General features: G+C 43.3%; 1 protein-coding gene across 1 annotated transcript in view; it reads right to left on the bottom strand.

The window, feature by feature from the left end:
• Positions 1 to 20,307, bottom strand: part of tmeff1a (transmembrane protein with EGF-like and two follistatin-like domains 1a) — a gene marked incomplete at both ends in the record, with an annotated part of 134,576 nt that extends 114,269 nt beyond the window's left edge. The window contains one exon of the mRNA XM_080725935.1: positions 20,163 to 20,307. Coding sequence (XP_080582061.1) covers positions 20,163 to 20,307 — 145 coding nt within the window. The remainder of the gene's footprint in view (positions 1 to 20,162) is intronic.
• Between the last annotated feature and the right edge of the window lie 2,400 nt (positions 20,308 to 22,707).

Raw genomic sequence — 22,707 nt, 5'->3', positions numbered from 1 at the left:
CCATGGCATGAGTAATCAATAGAAAAAAAGTCCTTTTGGGGGTGAACTACTCCTTTAAGTGGTACCGAATATGCAGCTCTGCAAATAAAAGGTGAACCGATCCCAGTGCATGATGGAGGACGATATCACGATAAATTTAATCTCCACGATACGATTATCGTGAGTGTTTTTTATCACGATAAACGATAATATCGCTTATCTTCTCATCCCTATCTCACACTGAGGAGGTAGTAGCATGGTTGCCAGTTTTCTGCGAGAGAAACAAGCCACCAGGTCTCTGAAACAAGTAGGTCAGGAGTGGCTTATTGTCGGTATCTGCCGGTAATACGCGGGAGTCTGTCCCTGTTACAATGCGCTAGGAGATGTATTGCTGAGGTGGAGCACCACACCTACCATCAGCTCCCAGTACTTGCCACACGACTTGCTGCACTCAAGCCGTGCTACTCATACGCTGAGTTGGCGGTGCCCGGGATTGAACCCATGACCTTGCGGTCCACAAGGTGAGAGCTCTACCGACTGAGCTACCCAGACAAACACTAGCCCAAAATAATCGACTATAGGCACGAGCTCGCACACACGTGTGTGCACTCACGCAAACACACACACAGCTGTTACGATTACACTCTTAAGTTGATGATTAATTGTCAAACAAATAATTGCGATTTTGGTATTGGTGGGCCGCAAACACTTTTTACGATTTTCAAGCAAATCACTGATAATAGCAACGATTACTATCAGAATATAGAGCTGTAACTTAACCACAGAAATATCACTTACTGTACAGCACCTTTAAGAGGAGATCTGTGTGGATAAAAACAGACCATAGTAGTCCACGCTGGGAAAAGCACCTTGGATTCCCCTGTACCTTTGGTTCCTCGGGGCTTTAATTAAAACTCGCAGCGCATTTTAAAAATCCAATCCTGGTCCGGTTGACAAACACCGTTTATCGCATCATGAAAAAAATATAAACTCAAATTACTTGTCACCCCGTAGCGGTGACGATAATTGGATCGCCAGCCCACCCCCCAAATCCAGCTGTTCAGAGCGGATGGGTGGCTCACTCACTCAGCACCACAGTGAGTGCAGCAGCAGGCACGTGTACACATAGACATCAAAGGGGGCTCGAGCCCCTGCCCTTTTATCCGTCTGTAAAAAGTGACCTCTCCAGACCATGAATGCAGTTTTTACTATGGTGAAAGAAAGGCTGTTACTTTCCATGCCATACTTGAAGGCAGCATTCAAGAGAATTGCCTTGTCCAAACTCTCCTGAACTTGAATGCAGCATCTCATGTTGAAAGAATTGCCCTCTCTGTCTAGAAATCAAGCATTGAAACATTTTCGAGATTTTCAAAATTGTCAGCCCCTGCCTCTCTAAAATTCGATTAAAACTATGACGGTAAATGTTAGTCGCCGACCTTTTTTCACTGACGAAAACTAAATAAAAACTAAATAAAAACAAAACTGTCATGACAAAAACCCAAGGCTAGATATATTGACAATTTTGTCAAAAAATAAAAACTAGACTAAGATGTTAGGGAGGGACTATAGTGGAGAAGAGATCCAGTAGAAGACAAGTCGTTTCATGTTTGGTTGCACTCGGGTGTTGCGCTCTGAAAATAGCAGGTGTTATTTAGTCGACTTAAGCTAGACTAAAAGTAAAATATTTCAGGTGACTAAAGTTTTACAGAATTTCTTAGACCTCAGTCCCAGTATGAAGACATTATGTAAGCTAGCAGTTATTCAGTACGGTCTGGAGCAGTCTGGACTTCCACACAACATCAGGTGGGAACTGGCAGCCATGACTACCAACTAAACTGATGACAACAACAGAGTTCCAGACAAAGGAAGATATTTTTGTTAAAGAGTTGGTGGCTTGGTGCCATAGTTTTGTACGTTTTGTATGTGTCTAAGGAGTTAACATTACTGTAAACACCGGGTGGGGTTATAACTTGCAAATCTACCTTCCCTGTATGTATTTTTGTGTACTTCCTGAAAGCTGGAAGACTCTGAGTCAAAAGGCCTTACTGAAAAACACTGAGTTAATGACATCATAAAATCAACTCCTCAGAGAGTCCCCCCGGTGCCAAGCACCATTAACGGTGAGGTGGTTGAGCTCGTGGATAACTACTAATTCCTCGGAGTACACCTGAATAGTTCACTGGACTGGTCGGACAACGCGCAGGTGATTCACAGCAAGGGGAAAAGCAGGCTGTTCCTCCTGAGAAGACTGAGATCGTTTGGGGTGTGCAATAGGATGCTACAGATGTTCTATCAGTCTGTCATGGCAAGTGTCCTCTTTTTTGGCATAACATGCTGGGGTGGCAACAACAGAGCAGGTGACACGTTTAACCTAAACAGACTGGTGAAGAAAGCAGGCTCTGTCGTTGGGTCCTCTCTGCAGGGGGTGGAGGAAGTAACCAGGGTGCGCACTGCGAAGAAGCTAGATTCCATCTTGGAGAACTCCTCCCACCCCCTCCATCTAGAGATCACCAGTTACTGGAGTAAGAGAGGAAACGACCGCTTTACCTACCCAGTACGGAGATGTGAGAGATTAGGAAAATCTTTTGTACCGGCTGCCCTTAAGCTGTACAACGAGACACATAACGGACGCTTGAAAAGGTCTCCCTTCCTAACTTAGACTTACGGAACCATTGCTGTATTGACTTTGACCTCTAAGGAACAATTGCTGTATTGACTTTGACCTCTAAGGACCTTCCAGGAAGAGTGCTCATGTGCGCCTTGCGGTGACACGCTTCCTAGTTTCTTCTTTTTTCGCACTGATTTTTGACACTGTACTATTAGGTTGTTAGTGTTGGTAGTTTTTGAGTATTTTTGCTTTGTGTAACAATGACAGTGAGATACTTGTTTGCACTAACTAGCATTGACTGCTATGGTCTCTTTTGCAAGACACTTTATGTATATATACTTATATATTATTCGCCCCCTCTATTGATGCACCTTCTCCTTATTGGTACTGTACTGCTCTTGTCTTTGTTTTGTTTTTTTCCCTCTTATCTATCTTTCTTACGTCTCTGTAACTTTGTAAATAACTGTATACTGCTGTGCTACAACTGGACAACTAAATTTCCCCCTTGGGATAATAAAGGTATCTATCTATACGCACAACACTGTGGGTGTGGCTAACTTCAGCTGAGTCACTGCCTACCTGAGAACCAGGCATACTCAATGGGGGTGGGTGCGGCCACATAAAAACATAATTTTAACACTTTCTGTACACTTTTTTTGGAAACAAATCTTCCTCCTAGTACAATCATACAACCTGATCATCATGTTCATCATGGCACCCCATCTTTAAAATGTAGATAGCATGTAAAGTAAAACAGATCTGCGTACCTCTTTCGCCACTGCCTACAGCACAAAGTTGTACTCACTCACACACTCAGCACACACAGCGTGTGCTAGCAAAACGTCTCCATTCACACCCAGGTTCATGCGGCGCTGTAAGGGCTCTGCTAATGTCACGGCTCCGCATCACATTTTTAATTCAATCTCATTACGCTCCGAGGACCTGACTGCCGCCCGCTGCGTCCAGGAATATCAGAATACGCTCTCGTAAGTCGTAACCCTCCCCTCGTCTCCCCCCATCTCCCGTCCCGGCTTCACTCAAATGACTTTGCCCAAAAATAGCTGATCTACAAGCTCACAAAGCGCCGCAACGCGTTGTGAGCTTATAGGTCGGCTATTGTTTGGCAAATGGTCTGGATTTTGATTATCGCGACAAAATCGTAAATCGTGTTTTCTTTTGTCACAAACATTGTGATATGAAATGTTCATATCGTCCCATCCCTACTTATTGCGACCGTAAGGTCGCAGTTTAGTATGAAAACCTCCACCGGCCGTCCGTCGGTCACACGTGCGGTCGACCGCACGTCACACGTGCGGTCGACGTGTGATGAGGTCACGATGAGTCATCTATGCCCAAATATAGATTTCTAGGTCAGATGGCCCATAGAGTTTGTGATGTCAAACCTAGCAACCCAATATAAACAAACCTGATGTCAGACCTGAAGTATCCTTTTATACCCATATATGGAGATACAGAGATCTCCATATATGGGCATATTAGAAAGCCCATATATGGGCATATACGGATGACATCAGGGATATCCATATATGGGCATAAAAGGGACAAGGGCTTACAGTTAAGAGATCTCCATATATGGGCATATCAGAAAGCCCATATATGTTCATATACTGATGACATCAGGAATATCCATATATGGGCATAAAAGGGACAAGGACTTACAGTTAAGAGATCTCCATATATGGGCATAAAGGGACAAGGACTGTTACAGTAGATATAGAGATGTCCATATATGGGCATAAATGAACAAGGACTGACAAACACTGAGATCTCCATATAACCTATGGGAATATAAGGGACGAGGACTGTCAGCTTGTAGACCTATTTTCTAAATATTGTTGTACATTAAAAACTTGAAATGGGTCGTTCTGCATAGTACTTGGGATTTGTTGATGTAAATGTTCACATAGAGTGTAATAATTGGTAAAACAAACTTTTGGCCTATTTGTGGAGATAAGCGACCAACGGTCGCTTATCTCCCGATTAGGGAGTCTTACTGGTTAATACTGTACACACACACACACACACACACACACACACACACACACACACACACACACTAGTGATGCGCGGGCTAGTGATTTTTATGGACCGCGGGCCCCCGCAATTTTAATTATCTGACCCAGCCCAGCCCAACCCGCAACAACGCATCAATTTTCACAGCCCAGCTCAGCCCGCGGCCCGCTGTCATTAAATACATGTCAAATACGTCTTTGAATGTGGATTTTTAAAAGGAGAAACGTTGAGCATTGATTTAGAGCACATAGCCTAACAGTGCAGTGCAAGAGAGCCATACAAAAATATCGTTCGAACATTTAAAAGCAATGAACCGTTAATTAGCTACATGACGGCATGACGAGTGACGACATGCATGCTTATTTTAATTGATAACACTCCTGTATGAGTATGACTATACACACGGAACACAACTACTGTATCACAGAGAGATGAGGATCGAGTCACAAGCCTATTAGTCACTGGCGCACCGCGCAGAGACACCAAAGCAACAGCTCTACGCCTCTCAACATAATTTGTTGAGAAAATATTATTTCCTACAATCTATGCTCTCACCGTAGCACGACAGCATCCAACCTGCAAAAGGTAATTAACCAGCTCCTTACCTATATCTGCTGCGGAGGTGCAAAGTTTATCAAACTTTCAAAGGGTGTACGTTGTTTAAGTCAAAGGAGCATTGTTTTCATATCATAATATGAACTTTAGTTTAGTCAAAAGCTTGTACAATCCAAACTGGTCCACACGTGAGTTGTTCTGGGTTCTGTCTTCTTTTTACATTAAGCTGAAGATAGGCTGTGTCAAGTAGCCAAAAACTAACAAAGCAGAAGTGGTCGGTGGATTTAAAAATAAGATAGTTAAACTCCCATAATATGATTAGGCAACGGTTTTATTTTCAAGTCTACTTACAGGAAGTAATGGACTTAATTAGAATTACATGACACGGACCAGTTTGGCTGACGAGCATAGAAGGACACTTGGTGCGCATTATAGACCGAACGAGACCGCCTCAACCCGCCCCGCCAATAAAGTGTACATTTCTTGGCCCAGCTCAACCCGGCCCGCGGGCTGACCGCGGGGGACCGCGGTTGCGGGCCGCACCACGCATCACTAACACACACACACACACACACACTCGCACACGCACACACACTCGCACACACACACACACACACACACACACACACACACACACACACACGAGCGCGCGCGCGCGCACGCACGCACGCACACGCACACACACACACACACTCGCACACACACTTTACTCTTCTATACTTGTGAGGCCATCAACATAATATACCATTTATACCGGTCTTTTTAACCCAAGCCTGTGCTATAGTTAGTTGCGCAATAATAGCCTGTCTATACAAGCTCGCAAAGCGTGGCTTGTAAATCTGCTAATTTCAGTGTGTGACACTGGCACGGAGTGTCACACACACACACACACACACACACACACACACACACACACACACACACACACACACACACACACACACACACACACACACACACACACACACACACACACACAGTACTCAACTCCAAACCCTAACCCCTAAACCTAACCTCTAACTGCCTAATCCTAACCCTAAACCCAGCCTGAATCCTTCCATAATTATAAGCCTGACTGAACAAATGTGTTTTAACCACATAAACAACTATTTCTCTTTGAGGATTGTCCCTCACGATGGACATTTTTTCTAAATCTACTATACTTGTGGGGACATCTCATCTGGCAACAACTAGGGCTGTCACAATTATTACATAATAGTCTAATCGTGATTTTTTTTTTAATAATCGTGATAATTTTTCATAATTGTCATAATTGTTTCCATGTTGAAAAATGATCATATATTTTTTAAAAAGACAAAAATAGTGGAAATAGCAGATCTACAAGCTCACAACGCGTCGCATTGCGACGCGTTGTGAGCTTGTAGATCGGCTATTTCCACTATCAATGTTCTTTTTTAAGTATAAAGTTGTCAAATATGTCAGTAATTTCTTTGTATATTTAGGTTATGCGTCATAGCTACCATGTGCAACTTAAAAGCCTAAAAGCCAAACAGAAATGTAATTGTCCACGACGAAAACACAATTAAATCGTTAATCGCAATTATTTGAGTGACAAATAATCGTCATGTAAAATGTCATAATCGTGACAGCCCTATCAACAACCGCAGCATGGTCAGTGCTGGTCAGAGGTAGGAAGTGTCTGGTAGAGAATCTAATCTGGCCAGTCCCCTGAGGCCAGGTGTTAAATAGACTCCCTGACAGCCAAGATACACAGATATGATTGGCTCGCATCATTACCACACTCCCAAGATACACAGATATGATTGGCTCGCGCATCATTACCACACTCCCAAGATACACAGATATGAATGGCTCGCATCATTACCACACTCCATCGGCTGAGTATTGGACCTGAACACAACCTGACCTGAACCATTATGCTTTTGGCTTCGCTGTAGAAAGGAAGAACACACCCATTCAAAAATGCTCAAAATAAAAACAAATCACACAAAGGTTATCCATGGCGCACCGCCCGGTTTCAGACAAAGTTCTTGGAACCTTTTATTAGGTCCTGCTCTTGATGTAGTTGCGACCATTAGGTCGCAGTTACTAGCAAAAACCTCCACCGGCTGTCAGTCAGTCTGTCAGTCAGTCACGTCACGTCACACTTTAGCCCTACTCATATCTCCGCCACCGTTGCCACTATCCATGCTAAACTTTGCACACACACTCCTTGGCTGCCAAACCACAACCTCCATCCCTCATTTCTCACACGGCCCCCTTCTAGCGCCACCATGAGGCAGATTCTTGCAAAACACATTTTTGGACACTGCTCCTACAGATTTTGCCCTAAAATCACGCAAAGCGGTACACAGTATCTCTAAAGTCATGTCATCAACATGGATCTGTCCCATACATTTCCCATATTTCCTCCTGATTGGCTACCATTGCCTTCTAAAGTTTGTGTATGCGACCTGACAGTCGCATAACTCCCGATTAGGGAGTCTTACTGGTACTAAACTGGGAACCTATGGGCGGGGCCAGCAGCGCTGATGCTCTTTTTTGGAACCTTCTTCCCGGTTAGAACTAGTCATATGGAAACATAAGCAGAACTTGGTCCTGAAACTTCAAAGGTTCTTGAAAGTTCTTGGTTCTGGAAGGTTCTGGTTCTAGTTCTGGTTCGGCCCTGTAGTGGGAAAGGGCTAAATACAAGCTCACAGCAACTTATGATAACCTTATGATAAACGTGGTTTAAAATCGGGACAAGTCGGAGGGTATAACTGCCGATACCGATGTCGGTGAAGCCTTGCCAAGCCATGAGGCCATGAGGCAGGAGCGTATCTCCTGTTTCCTTAGCGAGAGGCAAGTACACCCTCTGGACATGACGCTAGTATGTCGCAGAGACTTGTCGGTATCAGCAAATAATAGTCAATTAAGACTGTCACGATTATGAGATTTTACTTGACAATTAATTTTCAATTAACAAATTGTTTCCCCAGAGTTTTTGGTCATAACAAGCTTTTTTCTACTTTTTTTTCTCCTTTTGGTCTTGCCTAATTGAGGGTCTAAGGAGAAGGGTTGTCCTTTGGTTTCCTTTGTTATAACTGCCGGGCCTGTCAAGGTCTTTGATGCTGGAAACAGTAATTAAGGGCTATAAAACTTGACTCGGCTTAAGTCGTTAAGTGCATTTTATTAAGTCTTTTTCGCATCAAAGACGAAATGAATCACTGCGATGTTCCTCACATGTGGTAAAAGCTGCGGTGCGTTCCGAGTTCATGTTTGCACCAAAGAAAAGCGCCCCTAATTAAGAAACGTTTAAAAGGCTGAGATGTGTAAAGGAAGTGGCAAACGGCGATTAAAGCACAAAATGAATTACAATAAAACATGGGGGAAAGAAATCCTAAACTTCAATAGAGGGTATGCATGAAGTGAATGGCAAATCGAGTAGCAACGTTAGTGGCAAAGTGAGTTTAATGTCGTTTAATGAATTCAGATAGGACTTTTCTGTTTGGATGTATGGGCTGTCAAGGACAGAAAGTAGTGTTTTGCCACGCAGTAGGCGTTCCCGCATAACTTCCGGGTATGATGATGATGTCACACGCATACCCTCTATAGCAGGGGAGGCAACCTTAGGCACGGGTGCCATTGTGCCAACATTGGCACAGGGGAGGGTGATCACTGGCACACTGGCAGAAGTGTGAGAGAGGGATGATTTGTATTTTAAAATCAAATATTGTTTTAAACGTGGTCAATTCAATTTAGTCGCCTAATTTGCAGCAAATTACATCCTGCAAATAATTCTACATTCATTAAAATTCTGAACTTTTGACTGGGGAGGGAGTTGGGGAGATAGATTATTATTATGTCCGTACACAGACAAACTATATGTGTTCGTAGCCAGTTCTATGGCTTTCCCACACCATTATTATAATGTTCTTGTTTTGATCATAAGACCCAATTTACTGAATGTCTCTCCAGGTTGTTTTCAGAACATGTGTGACACCGATTTACTATGACACAATGGCATATTAGGAGTCCACTAGTACTAGTGGTTCTCATGTTTTATTTTCAAGGACCGCACTGAGAGCACTGAGAGAGTGTACAAAGGAAACCAAATGGACCTGTAACACTCTCAGAGTTACAGACCAATAATGGTCAATAGGGCTAGCTCTTTATGTGTTTGTCTACTCATTTTGTATGTCTGTGGCAAAAACTATTTACCCACCGTGCAGGGGTTGACACTAAGGTCTCAGAGGCACTTGCCCATTGGGCAACCGTTAGCCCCAATCCCTGCCCACCGGTGTAGCAGAGTGTTACCAGTGAGCCAAAGAAGGTAGCCCGCACTCACTTTTAAGTCGCTCTGAGCTTTTTTATTGACAAGCAGCAATAAAATAAACGTTTCGAGTGGTTTAAGTCTTCTTCAGTATGGGACAAGTCTGAGGGTATACTGATATACTGAACATACTGAAGAAGACTTTAACCAGTCGAAACGTTTATCTTATTGCTGCTTGTCAATAAAAAAGTTTGGAGCGACTTAAAAGTGAGTGCGGGCTACCTTCTTTGTTTCTAGTATTACTGCACTGTCAGTTATAGCTCGGGACCGAAGAACGGAGGATGTGCGTTATTTCTCCTTTGAATGTTACCAGTGAGCCGACAGGCATCCCGACCTCTGTTTGACACAGAGCGGAAGCCCACGACCGGCAGGGCCGCCGCGGACCACAGGTTGGGGACCACTGGAACAAACCACATCCATGTCCGGCTCCGGCAGAAGGACATGGAAGTTGGAAGAATATAAAATAAGAAAAAAGCTTTGACCCAGCTGAGCTGCAGCTCCTCTTTGATGGCTGGGCGGGCGTCCACCGACCTCGGGCCTGCAGGCATGTGAGGAGAACCTCAGGGCCTCGGAGGAGAGCTCTGTACTTTAGGGAGCAGATGTTTTCTGCATGTGATGGAGGTCTGGAGTCCAACCACCAAATTATAACCCAGGCCAGAACTGAAGGGCTCACACACACACACACACACACATGCACCCGCATGCACGCACACAAACTAACTTGGCTTGAAACGCACGCACGCGCACACACACACACACACACACACACACACACACACACACACACACACACACACACACACACACACACACACACACACACACACACACACACACACACACACACACACACACACACACACAGGAGGCGACCCCTAAAGATGTGGCAGCCAAAGACAACATGAGCTGAGAGATGCAAAAGAACAGGCATGTGCCTGCACACAAACACACACACACACACACACACACGGGTGGGTGACGTGACGTAACGTTTTCGCTGTCCTCGGTGTCAAACATGTATAAATAAAAAATATATTTGTCAAAAACCTTCTGAATATTGTGCAGGACATTAACTCAGTCGGTGCCATATTTAAAGTGGGATGACCTCTTATATTGCCGGTTCGCCAACAAAGGGTTAAAAAAATAGTGTGCACGCTGGTGCAAACATTCGTGCACAGATCATGCACTATGCATGTGCATGCTTTTCACAGCTTTCAAACAAAAAAATCCGCTTGGAAATCCGTTCAGGCATTCAAGAGAAAGGAGCCCTTATGTTTTCTTCAAATGTAAACAAACATGGCTGCCATGTTTGAAAGATGGGGTTGGTATGGGGGTTAAACATGCAATTTCGCGATCGCGATCATGCCTAGTATATTGTTGGAGGTCCAAAAATTTTTTTTTCAAAAAAAAATTTTTCAAATTTTTTTTTTTTTTTTTTTTATTATTTTTAAAAAAAAGACGTTCAGAAGACGTCTGGCAGGGAGGTCCATAGTGAAAAAGACGTTTTAAAGACGTTTTTAGCATAGAAACGTATTTTTTGGCAGGGTATGAGTTAAGCTTTATGTGAACTTACTCAAGATTAAAACATTTCATTCCTCATTTCTTCAGAATCTTCAACCAAACATGGCAAAACTCATATGGTGTGACTGTCCTGACCTTGTTTCTCAAAGTGGGAACTTGAATAAAACTAAGAAAAAGAATTGCTAAAAATCATTTGAAAATGAATTTAGGCTAAAAAAAAAATCTATTTTGAGCCTATATCTTTTCAAAGTCAAAGCATAATGTTTTCAGTCATTTCTGATCAAAAACATTTTGTCCCCCAACCCAAAATCATTTGGTGTGACACTAGTTTGGAAAAATTAAACAGGCAATTATTTGGACACCTATTGGCTAGAGAGGTCCTTCTTCTGTAAGGCTATTCAGCACTCCCAGCACAACTGCAAGACAGGTGTCTGAGGTGAGTTATGATTTTAACATTTTCATGAAATGCCATCTTGTTGAAACGTTCACAAACTCACCATTCTGGATGTCTTTTGGTGTGACACCTTTTCTTTAAAAAAAGCTTAAGTTATTTGAAGTTTTGGTCATATTTCCATGTAGATCTAGGCTGCTTTGTTATAGCTAGCATGCTGTTAGCATGCTAATGTGTACATAGTAGCCTCAAGGTAAACCTAAATGCAGAAAACAGTAATATGGTGTGACACTTAATCATATGGTGTGACAGGTCTGCTTGTCACGCCATATGACTTGATTGTCACACCATATGATTTATACTGTATTTAACTACAGATATAACAATAAATAACAAAGTTCCATGTTTCTTTTGTACATTTAAACATTTGTTTTAAACATTTTTACATAAAATGTAATTTAGCTTCATTCAGTGATACTTCAAATTCATCAGACAGAGCAGAAACCCCTTCACAGAAACCTTAACATATTGTTTCAATCTAAACAATATTTTCTCTTTGTCTTAAACTATACATTCCATTTTCTTTTGTCAGCTGGAAAATGACAAGTGCTGAGAGAACGAGAAAGTACAGGGAGAAACTAAACAATGACCCAGCAAGGAGAGAGGAGCCAAAGGGGCGAGACTGCATTTTCTAAGAAGAGCAGGAGGTTGTCTGTGGCATAGCAGAACCACAACAAGGCAGCCGGTTTGCTACCCTCACCAAATACGACTGGCTGATGTACAATACAGTCTAAATGTATAATCTAATCTGATCTAATACTTTTGTACTTTCACTCGCTGGACTGGACAGTGGACAGTGTTAAGGTAGGACCCGAGACAAAACTAGCGAAAATAGCTGATCTACAAGCGCTCAACACGTTGTGCTTGTAGATCAGCTATTTTTGGAGTTGCGCAACCCAGCACTCTTTAGCTAGTGGAGATGTGGTGTAATGTCATGATTCCTAATTACATTTGTTCAACACAAAATGCTGTGTTCAAGTTAAGGAGACTTCGGAAAAAAGCAATTTACCTGAATGCTGAGTTCTGTTTCCACTAATTGGTGTTAATAAAATGTTGCCTTGGCTCCAAGTGTGGCTATGCGCCTTATTGTCTCTTTAGGATCCTTCTGCCGTGGGCCGGCAGAAGACTTAGGTGTGTGTAGCATTCCTGTGGACATCCTCATCATCCATCTACTACTACAATTCTTTCTTATCCCATGTTAAAGCCCTACAATAATATTCTGTTCAGAAATATTAAGGCCATGTTATCCTGGGTAATTGTTTAATCAATCAGTAAAGTTCAGTACTCACTAATAGGTAGGTTAAACACAGTTTGTTTTGACACATGAAGATATGATCATACGGTGTGACACTAAATCATTTGGTGTGACATTCCAAATAGTGAAAAATCATACCTTTATTAATGATTAAACCAAAAAAATGTTTATGCATTACATAGAGAATATTATCAGGAAGAGTCACAAATATTTGTGTAATTTTAGAGAAAGTTTTGACAGAATACATTTAAAATATGTTGTAAGATCATGAACATGGGCCTCACACAGAGTGTCGATTATGAAAAAAACATACAGATATAATTAATTTTCAAAAAACTATAGTGGATCACTGGTTAGTTATGATAAAGGACTTTGATAAAGTGAGTAACTTAAGAAAGATGTACTCCATTTTCATTTTATGAACAATTATTTTCATGTCACACCATATGACGATTTTAGGCACAAGTACAACAAACTGCTGAATAAAGTCTGATTCCAATAAAATATCTAAAAACAAAATGTATTTCCATAAGGTTGAGAGTGAGAAGAACAAAAGTAAATAACTTTTATGCCTGCAATTTAAAGTTTTTTTAAAAACACATTTTTTGGGGCGTCACGTCACTGACCCACACACACACACACACACACACACACACACACACACACAAACACACACAGCACACGTGCACTTACGCACACACACGCAGCACACATGCACTCACGCGCGCGCACACACACACACACAGCTTTGCAGCAGCCTCGCTAAGTTTCACGTTTCCATTTATTTGACAGTGATATGTCAGTGAGAAGCTGCGGACACAACATCCATGGCCTTGAACAAAATGTTACATTATCTGTTTTTTGTACCCGCAGCGTGAAGCAAATGAATCCTCTACTGCTCAACTACAGCTGTCAGTGTGTATCTCTGTCTGTCCGTCTGCCTGTCAGCCTATCAAGGTTAAGTCGGTTATTGGTTGTAAATGTTGGTTTCGATATATATTTTTGGTTAAATCTATTTTGTGGACTTCTAGAGAGCATGGCTCTTCAACGGGGAGTCCGCGGTCATCAAAGTTACTACATGTTTGAGCAAGGAAGATCTTTCGTTTTTTTTCCCAAAAATCTAAATGCCTAATAAATGGTAAACATGAAGCCATCACTGATCAGAGATGCAGCATCACTCGCAGACTACCCATCGTCACTGAAAATAATAATGAAAAAAACTGTGGAATACGTCCAACTCCAAGCTAGTCTCAAATCACTCAACGATCAACCAACTTTGATAAGAGAGTCGGATAAATATTAGTTTATCAAGTGCAAGAAGGGCAAACGCAATTGTGTACATATATACATTGTTGATATCTGGCAGAAACCTCTTATCTCCACATTTTAAATTGTTGTAATTTTACGAAAACAACAAATACAAATATAACGTATCTCTTAGCAAAATAGCACGCACGCGTGTCCCAATGAAGCCGGTCGATTTGACATATTGCCCAAGTGCGTGCCACCAAAAATAAGGGAGGAGTAGTGCTGAAGAAAAGGCTTACTTAGGAGACAATGGAAGATGGAATAAAGTCAGACAACTATAATGAATGCCCTGCTTGATCATACTACAGCGTCACACAAAAGCCTCAAAAGCAGTAGATCTACAAGCTCAAACGTAGCACTAAGCAATGCATTGTGAGTTTGTCGATCTGCTAATGTTATTTTTATTTTTATTTTTTTTCTATATGAATCCTGATCGGGCATAATATGCTGTTTCTGCTCAGAGACGATTGGTAGTTGGGGTCTCTCTCTCTCTAAGGCTTCCATGGCCTGAAAAACATTGAAGTCCGCTGTTCTAAAGATTAACGAATAAAAAAACAGCCTTGCCTTTTAATGAAGTATTAAGCCATCCGTTTTCGTGTGTGTGTGTGCGCGTGTGTGTGTGTGTGTGTGTGTGTGTGTGTGTGCGTGCGTGTGTGTGCGTGCGTGCGTGCGTGCGTGCGTGCGTGTGTGCACGCATGCGTGTGTGCGTGTGTGCACTTGTGCGTGCGTGCATTTGTGCGTGCGTGTTGAGAGAAACAAGGTGATTACTATGCACGGACGGGCAAGCTTTCTGAATTAAACCTCGCTGCTGGAAATGAGGGTATTTGCGCTGCCCGGCGAACTGTAACGCTTCCATTTTGCTCGCGCTGAACAGTGCATTATGCTGCACCGTGTTTGCAGGGCTGTAGCGAGCTGAGGCCACGTGAAGATGAGGCTCCAGGAGCCCTGATCTGAGATGGAGATAGAGATGCTACATTTTTAAGCCATTTAGGCCAGGAGTTATTTGATACCTTATAGCTATTGAAAAATAGCAGATATACAAGCTCACAGCGCGGCACCGAGTGCCGCGCTGCGAGCTTGTAGATCTGCTATTTTTTAAAAGCCGTGAAAATGTGTGCAAACTTTGAATTTTTGCTTCTGGGGGTCCCTTGAACTGCACATTTTGAGATGGGGGTCCGTGGCCAAATACATCATTTTGGGGGTCCTTGATATGAAAAGGTTTGAGCCACACTGACACATATAGGTTTTTCAAAAAACCTTTGAAGGATTCAGAAGACACTTATAGAATCGGGTCGAAATATTCAAACACACTTGCACACATTTTCACCATTTTTCAAAAAATAGCAGATCTACAAGCTCGCAGCGAGGCACTCGGTGCCGCGCTGTGAGCTTGTATATCTGCTATTTTTCAACAGTTAAAGCATAAAATAATGCGTACCCGGTCTAAACGGGTTAATGCGAACGCGGTGCGGCAACGTGAAGGAGAGGAAAAAAAAGGGTAATTCTGAGTGATAACCATGAATTAAATATGGATAAGCAGGTTATTTCAACACAGCGGGGTGGCAGCTTGTAAGATGCTCATTTAAAATGCGAGAAACTATTTTTCTTTTTTAAATGTTTAATCACTCGAGCCCTAGCGACTGGCGGCCTGCGTTCTGGCATGAAAAAAGAAAAATTAAAAATTGACGATCTACAAACTCGTAGACTGGCTATTTTCATTTGGTATGGAGGGGGAGGAAAAGGGAGCGGACCAAGATTGAGCCCTGAGGGACCTCGGGCCAACTGAGTAAACATGTGGTTAAATGTTTAATAGCCCTGTATGTACCTAGAACAAACTAGCCTTTTCACACACAACCAGACATGTTTCTGTTATCCAAGGAGCAGTGGCATCAGTTCAGAAAAAGCTAAGGTATGGCAACATAACTGGTGTCTTGCACGCGCGCGAGGGCGTGCGTGCAAGACACCAGTCATGTTGCCATACCTTAGCGACAGGCATGATGAAAAGTACATTTTATTATTTCCCCCTGTAGCCAAGGTATGGCAGCTGCCATAGCTTGCCATACCCAATTGACGCCTCTGAGCAGTAGTAGACGAGTAGACCTCTATTAGCAGCCTAACAGGGGCGGAGGTCAACGTCCTAATTAGACTGTTTGTCAGCAACTTGTTTGACGACGTACCAAAACTGGGCTAATTTGAAGGATGAACGTGAACAAGCACACAACGCTAAACGGCCACGTTTACACTATAGCCACAGAGCTGACCTGCCAGTATGATATGCATATGTAGGGTATGTGTTTATATTTTCAATATTCATCTTTTGCCAGATGTGTGCTCTGAACAAATAACTCACATAACAAATGTAACCAGACGTGCAAGGTAAAAAACTATACAACAAAGTAGCCTTTCTTAGACATCAGAATCTCCCTTCAGAATGGAACATGGAATCCTGACAAGTTGTACTGTAAAAGATTCGTGTTTGACATTGCTGACGGGCCATTCATACTGTAGTACAATTTAGGAATGAAGCTGTGGGCCGTATAAAATGTGTCCTCTGGCCGCATTTGGCCCCCGGGCCGCACTTTGGACACCCCTGATCTAATCCAGTGGTTCTCAAACTTTTCAGGCCTCGACCCCCAAAATAATCATATTTTAACTGGGGAGGCCCCCACCTGACGAGCACTAAGAGTTGAGGCATTACATTTTGTATAACACTGTACTGTTGTGAAAATAGCAGATCTACATTCTTGTAGATCGGCTATTTTAAAACATTTTGCCTCTAATATTTATATTTTGACACTTAATCTGTCGTTTTAGAGGTATTAAAATACATCCTTAAATTGTCACTTTAGAAATGTGCAGATACCCTTCTATACGCTTAAACTTTATGTTGGTTTGTTTACTGTTGAGTGAGAAAACAATGTTGCACATCAAGTTAATCATCTGGGGACCCCTCCAAATAATTTGGGGACCCCCCTGGGGGTCCCGACCCAAAGGTTGAGAACCACTGCTCTAATCAAAGCCCAGGGCCCGTCGTCGTCACTCTTATCATAATGCATACAGAGACGCTGACACCGCCCTCTCCACTGCCAGCAAATCCCCAACAAGTCTTTCATCCAACTGTCAATATTGAAAACACTTTGGTTTGTGCACTTTACAATTCATCATGATGATGCAGTACTTCTAACTGACAAAAAAACTAACAAAGCAATAATGAGTTGTATAGGCCAGGCGTCTTCGACAGGGGGTCCGGGACCCCTAGGGGGTCCTCAGAGTTACTACAGGGGGTCCTTCAAATCTTTGTGTGATAGAAACCTTTTTTCTCCTTTTTTATATTAACCACTTGAACCCTAACGTCCATATTCTGAGAACCTGAGCTTGTAGATCGGCTATTTTTGGCGAAGAGGTTTGGTGTAGAGGGGAAAAAGAGCAGACTAAGTACAGAGTGAAAGGTCAAGTTTATTAAGTATTGACGGTTCAAGTGGTTGAATATCTGAAAACACAAACTGACATGAATCAAAAATACACTGATGATTGTGCTGTCAAACGTGAAACTATATGGAATCTGACTGGGGGTCCCTGCTTCATCTCTCTCTCAGCTAAGGGGTCCTTGGCCTGAAAACGTTGAAGAACCCTGGTATAGGCGTTGACTGTATCGCGTTCTAAGACAGATTAGAGGCCCATATTTGAATATCTGTAATGTGTTATCCTCGTTGTCCTTGTTCTGTCTTTCCATCTCGCCTTTCATGAGAACTACAAATAGATGGAGGATTGTACGGAGAGAAAATAAAGATTTTCAGCCACTTCACACTGCTAAACCTGTGATGTGACAATAAAGCAGATGCTGGAAGCTCTATTAACGTGGCCGGAGGGATGGATTGAAAGGGTCAGACTAAATGGTAAATGGTGCATTTATACAGCGCCTTTAGGCAAGGCACTTTACAGAGATGTGCATTGCATTCACTCACACATTCAGTCATTCATACACCGATGGCGGAGGAAACCATGCAAGGCACCACCAACCTGCTCACCGGGAGCAACTAGGGGTTCAGAGTCTTGTTCAAGGACTCTAACTCTGGGGGAGCCCGGGATTGAACTGGGGTAGAGCACCGGCACCGGTTCCAGAACCAGTGCCGGTTCAACTTTCTTGGAACCTTGGTTCGTTCTTGGAACCTTGGTTCGTTCTTGCGAACCGGCTTGCGTTTCCACCAGATTGAACCATGATTGAACCAGAGGAACCAAGGATTTTGTGGTTCCCGTTCGGAACCAACTTTTAGGGTTCGAAACCAACTCTGGTTCTTGGTGGAAAAGCTCACCTCTGGTTCATCACATAGGCGGAAGAAAGAACCAGAACCGGTTCTTTGCCGGTGGAAAAGGCCCCTGTGTTCTTAGACGGCAACTCTACCCTTGAGCCACTGCCACCCCTACACCTATAAACTATAAACACCTATAGTCATTGTACCATACATTCTGGCAACACACTAACCAGGCCTGTTCCCACAATAGTCGACTAATCGGTCTGGTTTTAATTGACTACATACGTTTTTGTATGCCGTTTCCAGCTCTGGTCAACTCGATATAACCCTTTTAAAGCTGAAATGCTGAACTTATTTGAATGAATAAAGGGTTGTTTTGTATGGTAATACAACTAGTACATCTGAAAGATAGAGTATGACAATACAATATAACTATTAAGTTTGTCTACAGTACTCAGATGCCATAGTACTGACGTCATATACTGGCCTGGACACGGAACATCATATATTATGGGCATAGGACATGGAACACCATATATGGACATAAACGTGTGAAACAGTGCCCACATTTCTGACATCACTGTACCACCGCCTGTACTGTGCATGCGTCACTGCCATGGTAGTCTCTCAAGAACAGACTAACTGAGCTCGAGTTACAACTGAGCAAGTGAAAAGGATCGACCTTTTAGCCAGATTTCCGCCATGGTAACATTCGCATACAGAAACAATGCCCAAATCTGGAGATGACTGACATCACTGATACGTCTGGTTTCTCCACCATTACTTCTGAGACTATTACATTCAATCCCTCGTACAGCCTACTGTGCACACCCTCGGGCAAGGTTCTGGACTGGTATAACTAAATAGGTAGATAGACCTTCATTGATCCAGCAGCCACTGGGGCAATTCATTCGCCCAGAGGCAGAAGGGCAGTTTAAGATACAGACAGATACAGGCTAAGAGAAGGACTCTGTAAGAATATACTGTACGGCAAGGGTAGCAGCACAAAAAACTATAGGAGTCAAAAGGAAATCATCAGCATTCAACAATGAACGGCAGACAGTGCATACGACTACGCAGTTTATACCTGTACAGTAAAACCTGCACTATATAAGGCAAATATATAGACCAAATGGCACAGGATAGTTAAAGAATCGCACTCTATGCATGAGCAAATACTCACACACAATCACAGTGTCGAACACTGATATGATATGAATGGAATGTCAACACAAAACTTATATTACACAACTGTAAATCTGCTGTAGAAAGGCCTCGTCATCCCATAGATAGATAGATAGATAGATAGATAGATAGATAGATAGATAGATAGATAGATAGATAGATATCCACGATCGATGGATGAAATAAGTAACCCCGATGTAAACAAGCCACAGGGCTGTGTTTAAATCCTATTAGTAGACCTTGTGTCTGAACTGTACTGTCTTGTGCTTTTCCTATGTGAACTGCTAATAAAGTATACAATCAAACAATCAATCATGATAGATATAGATAGATAGATAGATAGATAGATAGATAGATAGATAGAATTTACAATTTAGGCATTTAGCAGACGCTTTTAATCCAAAGCGACTTACAATAAGCAGATAAATACATCAATATAACAAGCAAGATAATATGTCAGCACATCAACAACAATATAACAAGGCATAGGAATATCAATCTAGAAAAAAAAGATTGATATTCCTAGATAGATAGATAGATAGATAGATAGATAGATAGATCTTGCACAAAACTAAGACCCCCCCCCCAACACGCACACACACACACACACACACACACACACACACACACACACACACACACACACACACACACACACACACACACACACACACACACACACAGTCTCTGAGTAGGTACACACACACGCATCTTCTTACCTGTGCAGTCCTTCTTGCCTTTACAGAGCTCTCCAGAGCTGTGTTGGTAGGAGGCGGCCAGCCTGCCGGGCTGCAGCCCCAGCAGCAGCAGCGCGCACACGGGCAGCAGAGAGCCCAGCCTGGCCGGGGTTCGAACCATGGCCATGCTGGTGCACCGGTCCGTGCACAACACACAACTACTAGAAACCAAACAGGCAGGCAGGCAGGCAGGCAGAGGGAGATCTGTTCTAGCGCGGTGTTTGCTGCATGCACTCGCACTGCACTTCACCCCGTTTATGATAATAACGTGGAAATATTGGATTTGGCCGCTTGAATGGACGCGGTCGGTCGGTCGGTCTGTATTATAGGGCTGTAGGTTGGGGAGGGGGGCTTCACTTCATTCAAGCCCGGCCCGGGGGGCTGGCCTGGGGGCGCACACACGCACCGTCCGTGAACGTGAAAGATAAAGGCAGCGATTATGTCCAGTAGAATCCAAAACCAGAAGCGGCCGTTATAACCGTTAGAATCCCTGTAGAACCCAGTCCTGCTATGAAGATGATGAGGCGGCGGTGTGTTGTTGAGTACGAGGCTTCATCTTCATCCTCGCCAGTCCTTTATGTATTCCTGGTGGTCCGTGGTTATTACTTATAATTACCTCCTCGTAATTAACGCTCACAGACGATATAGAAGCCCCCCGACCCCCCCAGTAGAACCAGAACCGCCCGGACCCCCAGCAGCTAGAGAGCAGATCCCTTCTTCAACTTGTGACTCCCTCAAAACCAAACAACCTCCTCCAGCTAGTCCGTCCGTGAGGCTTTGAATGGAACCACCACAACCCAAACAGCCCTGGTAGCAGGAGTGTTTAATTTATTCCCGTTGAAGACAGATATATTCCTGGAGGGTTGAACAACCCGGAGAGAGGAGCGGAGGAACGCAGCAGAGGAAGCCCGGGAACACAGCACTAGACCCGGCCTGGACTGGAGAGGAGACCCGGGCGCGAACCAGGCTATGGAACTGTGTGTGTGCTGTGGACTGGAGAGCAGCGGTTCTCTATGTGTGTGCGTGTGTATCTCTCCCTCTGTGTGTCGCTCTCTCTAGTCTCTCCCTCTCCCTCTGTGTGTGTGGGGGGTGTGTGTGTCTGTCTCTCTCTCTCTCTCTCTCTCTCTCTCTCTCTCTCTCTCTCTCTCTCTCTCTCTCTCTCTCTCTCGCTCGCTGCAGTATCTGACGGGCGACAACAAAGAGATGTTGACTGGAGCCACAGGGATGGTCACGTGACATCAAGGACGCACCACACAGTGCGTGCACAGTCTGCACACACGCCAAGACACACACGCGCGCGCGCACGAGCACAAAAACATGTCTTGTGCCTTGGCTTGTATTGGCCTGAACCTAAGTTTCTGTGTGTGTGTGTGTGTGTGTGTGTGTGTGTGTGTGTGTGTGTGTGTGTGTGTGTGTGTGTGTGTGTGTGTGTGTGTGTGTGTGTGTGTGTGTGTGTGTGTGTGGCCTCTGTGCTACTTCAGGGTTCTGTATGGCATGAGGTGGAAGAAGATACAAAGGATGATCAGCAGGGACGTGCTGGCCATTGGGAAAAGTGGGACAACTCCAGAACGGCCGGTACATTCCTGGCCGGTCCAGGCCGGCCATTACGAAATAATTAAAAATAAAATGTCGGCCTTCGTTCCATTTTGGGGGCTGGGCGGCCAACAAAGTAAATCGTCACTGTCGGGCAGAAACCTTGTTTCAAATGTATACATTTTTTCGCAAAGCAAAGCCCTGCTTCAAAATACAAGGCCGCTGCACAAATGTAGTGAAAACAGCAGATCTACAAGCAAGGCGCGAGGCGTTGTGTGCTTGTAGATTTCTGTTTTCACTAGTTTTAATCATTTTTAAAATGATAAATACAAAACAAACGGTTTTGGACATACAAGGTTTCCACCCGACAACGACGAAATATAACTCATGTACAGTAATTGGCCCACTGGCTTGTCACTTGTCATGATCTGAAATGGCAAATCTTTGAGTAGCACTAGCGGCGCTATAGAGAGAGATCTCTCTCTATAGCACGCAATGAGGGCCTCTCCAACTCTTTTTCCCGGGCTGAATCAGGGGCCCAGCATGTCCCTGGTCATCAGTGATTGGATATCAGTCTCTGTGTTTTCTTCAGAATATGTTAAATGACACTAGATTTACCATGACACTTAGGCACTTAGGCCCGTAGGGTTCATTTGGTTCCATTTGTTCACTCAAGAGTTACAGACCTGTAAAGGTAATTTAAGGCAATAGCTCTTTGTGTTTCCGGTATAATATCATTGCCCGCTCATGCCCGCAAAAATAGAGGCGATGATCCCTGTTTTGAGCTTGTAGATCTGCTATTTTTGCTATTTTTGATTGAATCCCAAAAAGTATATGTTTTGAACAAAAGAGTTTTCGAGCTACATCACAAACATGATATCAAACTATTGATCTACGATTTATCTTAAATGTCACTCGATTCGTTCACAAGTCTACTACTGTAACTTAGATCATTGTCAACCCTCCATAAATCACATTCACTTACACAGCCAGA

Source organism: Nannobrachium achirus, assembly GCF_963921795.1.
Source record: "Nannobrachium achirus genome assembly, chromosome: 5".
NCBI lineage: Eukaryota > Metazoa > Chordata > Actinopteri > Myctophiformes > Myctophidae > Nannobrachium > Nannobrachium achirus.
Note: the sequence above shows the minus strand (reverse complement) of the source record. Positions and strands in the feature narration are given on the sequence as shown.